The sequence below is a fragment of the Haplochromis burtoni genome, unplaced genomic scaffold (assembly GCF_018398535.1).
Source record: "Haplochromis burtoni strain Fernald_Lab_line unplaced genomic scaffold, NCSU_Asbu1 Contig_366, whole genome shotgun sequence".
NCBI classification, from domain to species: domain Eukaryota; kingdom Metazoa; phylum Chordata; class Actinopteri; order Cichliformes; family Cichlidae; genus Haplochromis; species Haplochromis burtoni.
Window position 1 is genome coordinate 554 of NW_024582727.1, and position 8657 is coordinate 9210.

General features: G+C 43.4%; 3 protein-coding genes across 4 annotated transcripts; all 3 read left to right on the top strand.

Moving 5' to 3' along the window:
- Positions 1-208: 208 nt before the first annotated feature.
- LOC121815915 lies at positions 209-1018 on the top strand (the record flags this gene model as incomplete). Its single annotated transcript, XM_042228931.1, is given in 1 exon segment — positions 209-1018. A coding segment is annotated over 1 exon segment (611 nt), but the record flags the coding sequence as incomplete, so codon positions are not given.
- A 999-nt stretch (positions 1019-2017) lies between these two features.
- On the top strand, positions 2018-3048 carry LOC121815914. 2 transcript variants are annotated; one of them, XM_042228930.1, is made up of 3 exons: positions 2018-2368; positions 2458-2833; positions 2900-3048. In XM_042228930.1, the coding sequence occupies exons 1-3, from the start codon at positions 2183-2185 to the stop codon at positions 3004-3006; spliced, it is 669 nt and encodes a 222-aa protein (XP_042084864.1). In that variant the 5' UTR covers positions 2018-2182; the 3' UTR covers positions 3007-3048. The 2 variants fall into 2 exon arrangements, with proteins under 2 accessions (XP_042084864.1, XP_042084863.1); XM_042228929.1 differs by having other exon boundaries at positions 2458-3048.
- Positions 3049-5905: 2857 nt separating this feature from the next.
- LOC121815916 (PHD finger protein 12-like) lies at positions 5906-8649 on the top strand. Its single transcript, XM_042228932.1, has 4 exons — positions 5906-6305; positions 6420-6515; positions 8209-8291; positions 8389-8649. The coding sequence occupies exons 1-4, from the start codon at positions 6188-6190 to the stop codon at positions 8413-8415; spliced, it is 324 nt and encodes a 107-aa protein (XP_042084866.1). The 5' UTR covers positions 5906-6187; the 3' UTR covers positions 8416-8649.
- Positions 8650-8657: the final 8 nt, after the last annotated feature.

Genomic DNA, 8657 nt, shown 5'->3' on the forward strand with positions numbered 1-8657 from the left:
AACATGAAATTTAGTCATTTACAGTGCAAAACCATTTTTCTCACCTTCTACCAATCTTAAGGCTTTCATAAAGAGTTCTGCTGCGGGCCTCTCATTGCTGTGTGTAGAAATAGCATATGATGATATAAAGCCATGTTTTGACATTTAAATCCGTAATTTGTCTGATTATGTCACGATTAACACAGATGATCTTTTTGTTTTCTCGTAGCTGAGCTGGTGAGTCCTGTCAGCGTACGCCAGATGTTCATTTCTAACCTGAGGAACCGTCCTTTGAGCCCCAGCCAGGTGGACTCTATGAAAAATCTGGTCCTCTCATTAAACCACAACCTGGTTACGGGGACGAAGGCGTTTCCTTATATTGCCTTCAGGGGATTCTTTAACAAACTGCTGCTGACGACACCTTTCACCCATGTGCCAGAGAGTCAGTTGGAGAACACCACTCCATCTCCTCCTACCAACTCACCAGCTGGTTTAATGGTGCCGTCTGCAGGGTCCCACCTCCATTCACGGTTCCTCACACCTCTGCTTCCAGAGAAGGCAGATCTTTCTGTCCTGAAGGCAGATCAGAGGAATTGCGTCTGCACCCTGGATGTCGACGGCGACACCATCACCAGAGTCATTTCCACTGTGTATTGCACAGAGGAAAGGGAAATGACAAATCGATGGAGAGTTACGGACTACACCTCTGACGGCAGAGTAATCATGTCGGTGCTCTGCCAGTTTCTGAAGAGGTTTACACAGGGTGCAAAGAGGAAGCCTGCAGAGGAGGAGAGCAGCAGCAGGAGCCCCACTCCACCAAGGAAACGTCTCCGGCTGTGATCAGTAATGAAGCCTTTCCTGGACATATGGAACATGGATGTTACATATGGATGTTTCCTCGTGCTTTGGAGCAAACTTTCTAACTCCTCATGTCTGCGCTGTGTCTGGAAAGGCTGGAAACACCTCTCCATCTTACACAGAGACCATCATGATGCGGCTAGTCTGAGGAGTTATTTCTGTACATATGTATATAGTTTTTTTTATTATTAAGATACACAGGTCAGCGTTTTCAGTGCGTCTTGCACTTTTCTTTATTTCTTGGTGCTGGCCTGTGTGTTTGATATGACTGCAAGGAATACAAGACTGACTTTATTATATAATCTGCGTAAAATGAACCAATAATCCATGAAGACAGTGCAAAGTGTAAATTATCATCTTCTGCATCTCAGACATTGGCGAGAATGAACAATGTGGTAAGTAAAAAGTAATGTTCTGTCTCTAAAATGATGTCCCAAAATACTAGAAAACATCTAGTCCAGCCTAGAAGTAATAAATGCATGAAGTAGTTTTTCAGCGTCACTCTGAGACAGGATATTTCTTATTTCAGAGATATTACACAAAGATTGGAATAGGAAGAAATCAGTTCTAGATATTTGTTTAATATGTGTGTTGAAGGACATGTCCTGGTCAATAATGACTCCAAGGTTCCTCACAGTGTTACTGGAGGCCAAGGTAATGCCATCCAGAGTAAGAATCTGGTTAGATACCATATTTCTAAGATTTTCAGGGCCGAGTACAATAACCTCAGTTTGATCTGAATTTAGAAGCAGAAAATTAGAGGCCATCCAGGTCTTTATGTCTTTAAGACATTTCTGCAGTTTAACTAATTGGTGTGTGTTATCTGGCTTCATGGATAAATAAAGTTGGGTGTCCTCTGCATAGCAGTGAAAATGTATGCTATGCCTTCTGATGATACTGCATTTAAATTGTAAACAGAATTGGTCCTAGCACATCCATAATTAACCTTAGATAAATATGATACAAACCACTGCAGAAATCAATACCTACAGGATGCTCTAATTGCTTTAATAAAATATTACGGTCAAAAGTTTTGAACGTTGCACTGAGGCCATGAGAAGATGATGTGTAACCTTCACTAAAGCTGTTTCTGTGCTGTGATGAGCTCTAAAATCTGACTGAAACTGTTCAAATAAGCCATTCCTCTGAAAATTATCTGTTAGCTTTTTAAGTGTCAAAGACTCGGTGCTGTTTCCTGCAGTATATTGCAAGTAAACCTGACAAGTTTGGGATCAAGTTTTGGGTGGCTTGCGACCTAAAATCCAAGTACATTTGCAATGTCTTCCCATATCTTGGCAAGGACCCCAATCGTCCCACTGGGGAGAGACTTTCTGAAAATGTCGTAATGAGGCTGATGGAACCATTCCTAGACAAGGGCAGAAATGTTACCACGGACAATTTTTTCACATCGCTTTCACTGGCACAAAAACTTCTTAGACGGAAAACCACCATCCTCGGCACAGTCAACAGGATTCGCAGGGAAATTCCTCAATCCACTAGACAGACAGATCGCAATGAATTCACCACTCAGGTATGTTGCAGGTCTTTTGTGGTTCTATGTTTATGTGTTTCATTGTGTGTAAAAGGGCTATGGAAATAACAATTTATCTTATTTCTTAGGTGTTTTCAACCTCTGCTGCCACGCTGACGGCGTATGCGGCCAAACGGAAGAAGACAGTCTATATTCTTAGCAGCATGCACAGCGTGGTTCAGACTGATAACACCACCAAAAGGAAGCCAAACACTGTCACCCTTTACAACAAAACAAAGTGTGGCGTGGATGTGATGGACCAGATGGTTCGGGAGTACACTGTCCGCAAAGGAACACGGCGCTGGCCAGTCGCCGTGTTTTATAACATGATTGACATGGCAGCACTGAATGCACATGTGCTGTATCAAGCATGCACCGGGACGAAGGAAAGACGGGTGGACTTCCTGGTGGCGCTTGCAACAGAGTTGGCTCGCTCTCATGTAGCTGGGAAGAAGGCAAGAAAAGAACAGTTGCTTCGGGCACAACCCTCCACACCTAGCCCTGGGAAAAGAGCCACGTGTCAGGTCAAACACAAATGCAAGAGAAATCAGGCCACTGAGCGATGTGTTCGCTGCTACAGATACACATGTGGTAAATGCAGACTACAGATACCATGGCAGTGCCAGGATTGTGAGTGATTGCTGAAAATGTTGAATTGTTTGTACTCACTCACTTTTTATTATTATTTGTAAATATGTGTACAAATGGTTGGTTTTTTGTACTGTTTTTATCAATAAATCTCAGCAACAAAGGACATACACCCATGTGTGTTGATTTCTCCCTAAGATGGCAAACTGAAACACTCCAAGTTGGTGACTTTTGGAGATTTATTTCCCTGGATGATTGAGAATGCATCAAGATGAAACACAAAAGGAAGTTCACAGCTTTTAGCAGCTCCCCCACCCCCTCAATCACACACCCCCACTCCCCTCCCTCCAGAATTCCCAGGTAACAACCTAATATACATATGAATGACTAGCCAATTTAGCTTCCACTTGTGAAGCTAAAGCTTACTAAATAAGCCATTCCTCTGAAAATTATCTGTTAGCTTTTTAAAAATTATTTTTTCAAGAATTTTTGAGATAAAAGGAAGGTTGGTGATTCGCCTCTAACTAGGTAGGACAGCAGGGTCAAGAGATGGCTTTTTAAATCAGTGTTTGGGTTTTTTTGTGTGTCTATGTACAGAACAGAAGTCTGAACAGACCAACGACCTGCCAGAGAAATCCTCCTCCAAGCGCTCTGCCTCTCCATCCGTGGAGCTGCAGCTCAACGCTGGCCGGCTGCAGCTTGACGGTCTTCCTCCGGGGGACGGAGCTGCAGGCCCTGGTCTACGAGTGGCCCAGGTACGACTATTGGACCGCAGAACCAGCAGCAGGCCAAGCAGCCGACCTGGGACTCCAAATTCCAACACTTCATCCACCCCAACCCCCTCAGAGGAGCAGAACGATGGAGAGGAGGAGGCAGCAGAGCCTGAGGATGAAGTTCAGGGTGCAGAGCTCGAGAGTTGTACAGTTTCTGCTCCGACCCTGCGACTCCTCAAGAGACTCTTTCAGCTCCTAATAGCGGCTGCTATGGAGAGAAACCCCACTCAGTTTCAGCTGGATTCAGGATGTCATCGCTCTCCAGTGCAGTATCATGCGACACCTATCCATCAAACAGAAGGCCTCATCAACAGAGTGGCACTTTGAGAAGCAAATACACAATCAAGTGGAACATCAGGGGACATGAAAAAGGCTGAGCTACAAAACAGACTGAAGGCTGGGAGAACGGCATCAGCTTCTGCCTCTGGACTGGTGACCCACATAGGAACAGAAATGATTAAGAAGGAACCCGAGAGCACTGTAAATGCATGTGCCCAACAGAACTGCCCCACTGCCCCCACGATATGGCCCCACAGTGGCCAACAGAACCACAGGAGCCAGACAGAGCCCCAGGAGGAGTGTGTGAGCACCGATGAAAAGCCCTCCTTCTCAATCACCAGCAGTTCCTTCACAGATGCACCATCTAGAGGCAGCCAGGAGCACGACACAGTAAAGTTTGGATCAGCACTACTCCAGGTACACATCAGAAATGTCAAAGCTGCAGTCTTAATGTATCACTTTATACAGCTAATAATAATAATAAATAATAATGATAATAATAATAATTTATTCTAATAATACTTTAAAGTGTAAGAGATAATGTACAGTAGCTATAGTGATTACGAGGGCCCCACCCTGGAGCCAGGCCTGGGGAGGAGCTCAAGGGAGTCTAACCAGAGACTGTGTTTTAGCCCATGCAGTCTGGCTGTGTACAGGCTAAAGAGATGACATAGGCCCACCCCCCATGTGCTCACCACTTGGAGGAGGTGTTGTGGGGGTTTTGTGCAGTGTGTGTCGGTTGGCAGCCTTTATGTACATGGGATGATCATTTTGTTTTGGTATTGAGAATTGCATAATTCTATTGTATTAGTACTGACTAGTAAATTTCTGGGATGGTGGCAGATGACCGAAGTGTGAATCCATTGTCACTGCTATGGTACAATAGTATTACAGTGCAATATTAGTGACACAGCACGAGTTAAATCTAAGCACAAAAACAGCCTTTAGTGTTTTCTCTGGAAATTTAAGTACAAGTAAAAACATAACACTGTAGTTTAACAGTAATTAAAGTAAACTAAACTTGTAATTCTAAAGTCATCATACAGGCTTGTTCTTTCTGCCTGTAGTACTAGCCAGGGCTGCAACTATTCTTTGAGTAATTTGATTACAAGAAATACTCCTGCTGCTTCATTTAATGCATGACTCTTTAGAGCTTGTCACGTAGAGCTTGTTAACTTAACACTGATGTCAGATCAGTTTCTTTCACCAGCAGATGCAAAATTATCAGAGTGGATGGTGTTTGGTCAGTGAATTATTTATTTAGTTTACTAAGAGTAAGACAAAAAACAGCATTTTTATTTGGTACGGACTGCTCAGGTGGGAAGCTGACTTGGTATCTGACATCTCTTTACGTTTACTTGCCACAGACTGGACAGAGCAGTGTCAGGTGACAACATACATGTTAGTATGTCTCAAAGTGGACAGTAAATCATGGGCGGACTATTGACAGATTTTACAAACCAAAATAACTGACATGGGCAAGACCGTATCGATCAGAGGTTCTGAGTTTTGATTCATTTTCGATGTGATAGGAGAGAGGTCCAGATAAACGACTGGCATTAACTGGGAAAAAAGTGGACATTGGTGTGGTCAGAAATTACTTCTGATATCAGTGCTTCTGTCAGTTTGCTGTAACTCTTCATGCAGTAGACACACCAGTAAGATGTGCTGTTGATTTTTATTGGGATCCTTGACTCCCAAAAACCCAAACACATGATAGTTAAAGGAGATGAAATAATGTTGCAACAAGTTCTCGTGACTCTTTGAAGTGTGTTAAATGAAGTCTTTTTGTAGAATTTTTGCAAGTGTATCACTTTGTGCATCAACCAGTTGGAGTGACTTTTTAGACACTCAAACACTTACACAGCTGGGCCGTCATATTCAATGTCAGTTTGTCTCTTTTTTCCTCTCCTGTCCCTCAGACATAAAGGCTGCTCCTGCACTGACGGACTCACTGCTGCCCAACACACTGCCCTCCATCACCAACCTGTCCAGCTGCATGAAGGATGGAAAAGAGGAGGATGGGGGTGAGTTTGTCACTCTGTGGCCACATGTGGCAGTTTAAGAGCCTTCGTATTGCTGTGTTCTGCTATGAAGCACACGAAGATGTAATTAGCTTTTAGCGGTTGTGTGTGTTTGTGTGTGTGCATGGATCGAGCTGGACAAACTGGATGCAGAGATGATCAAGCTCTTGGCCCATCAGAGGATCCAGCAGCTCTTTGCTCCCAAAGTGCCCAGCACCCACCCTCCCCCCACCACCAGCACTACCCCAAAAACCTCAGCACCCCACCCAAACAGTAAGACACCTTTGCACTACAGTTTAGTCTGTTTACTTGTCAAGAAGTCCGTTTTTCTGCTGTTTGATTGCTGTTTTGTTCTAATTATTAAAACCTACACTCTCCTCCTCCCAGGTCAGAAAAAGGTGCAAGCCAGAGCGGTCTTTTACCCTCTGACAGGAAGAGGAGCAGCTGTCAGCATGTGCTATAGGACGTTACACATAGGATCAGGTAGGACATTCAGTCGCTGTGACTTTGACCCTGCTGCATTCTGTGCCCTGGCTCTGAGCCACTCTTAGGTTTCACCTGTGATGGGGAAAGGTTCACGTAGGAGAACAGCATTAAAGCTGGTCTCACGTAGTTTTTTGAAATTATACCAGTTCACCAAACTCAAGTTAATCATGTTTGATTTAGGTTATATTCTTGCCTTGTGACTAAAGTTTAGTAAGACCGAAGTAGAACATAGGTAGGGCCCCATCATACCTGCTGTGTGGTGCCTGGCAAATGTCACCGTACAGCAAAGTTGATGTTACATGTTGTAAGCTGTCATCTCTGCTGGTCATGCACTTCTCCATTTTTATAATCTGGTGTGTTGTTGCATTGCTGCTGCAGCTGGGTTAAAGTCTGTTTTTAATGGCATCCTAACATCATATCAGTACAGAAGTTTAGAGGTTCACAGGTTTCACAGAGGGAGATGTTGAAACTTTGAAACTTGGCAAAAACTTTAAAATTCCTCGGCTTCCAACTTTGACTTCTTCTCCTTCTCTACCAGCGCTGATTTGGAGGACGGGCAACACCTATTGTTCAGAAGAATACTGCAGCACGTACATGCACCGTAACAGCTAGCATGAATGGATATAGCTGTGTGATGGTATTACTGGTGACACGCAAAGCTGCCAACACAGCAGGTATACCACGGCCCCTGGTTTGGTGTCTTGGCTCTGAGCTAATCACTCCTACAGATATAAAACTGGGAAGTGATGCAGAAGCAGTGTGTGGAAAAACTAACAACACCCCATCATTCATCAGCTTGCAGAACCACCAGACAGATTTGCTGACGTGCTTGGAGTCATTGCACTGCCTGATCCTTGGTGACTGTTTTTGGACTTTAACTCCTGGGAATATTTTGCAGCTGTCTTGCATGTTTTCCACTTGAATAGTGAATAATCTTTCTCATGGTAGAATTATGAGCGTGTTTGGGACTGGCTTCATGCAACTTCAGATACTGACATGCAGCACTCATTTATTCTTTAAGACATCTTTCCTCTTTGGCATTATGTCGACACACACCAGAATGCTTCTGAGTTTATAGAGGTGGTCACTCGTGCTGATAATCAGTTAATCATTTGTGTTTGATTAGCAGTATGTACCTGCTACTTGCCATCTTTATTTCTATGGAAGCAACAAGGGTTTGCTTAGTGTTTCATCCACTAATTCTGCATTTTGGCTTAGTTTTGTCAAATACATGACAGTGTAATGTCATATTTTATAGTTCATCTGAGGTTATATATCAAGACTTAATTTCAAGACCTGCTAAAAACAAGATGATTTTTATTTTGTCCTAATATGTAAACCTTGACAGAAGGTATCCTTTTAACCATGACTGTACTTCTGTACGACAGGCAGCAGTACACGACAGAGTATAATATAATAATATACTGAGCCTGTACTAGCTCCCAGTCTCTGCATCATTAGTCAGGTTGAGTGATAGTTGTCTGTGAAAGTAAGTTCTTAGACCTGTGAGGGTCACAACAGGACCATGTGGAATAAAAATTACTGAACAAAAACACAATATGTCACATTGGAGTGCAGGTCATTAAAATACATTTTGACACGTCAATATTGCAGAAGAAAATCCATGTTGCAAATCTGTATTCTTTGTGTTGTGGGAAAGGGTGTTTAAGTCTTTAACTGTTTCTTTAAGGCTCTGACATGGATGTGTGCCTTACAAACTACGGTCACTGCAACTACGTATCGGGGAAACATGCCTGTATTTTCTATGATGAGGTGAGGCCTTTAAACTACATCACTCTGCAGAGCACTCCTGTGGTTGTTAGTGACCAAGATGTAAATTGTGTGTGTGTGTGTGTTTGTCGTCCTTCAGAACATTATGAGCATTATGAGCTTCTGAACTATAGCGAGCATGGCACCACAGTGGATAATGTCCTGTACTCGCGCGATTTCTCTGAGAAGACCTCACCATGTCCACCCGGTGGCCTGGTAGCCAAAGTCCAAGGAATCATTCGTAAGTACATCTCCTTCATCTGTTTGGATTGGCTTGAAGGAACCCAGGTCTGTGTGCCCAGTTTGACTTGGACTGCTGATGAGGTCGTCACTCATAGATTTTGTATGAACCTTTTATGAATATCCATC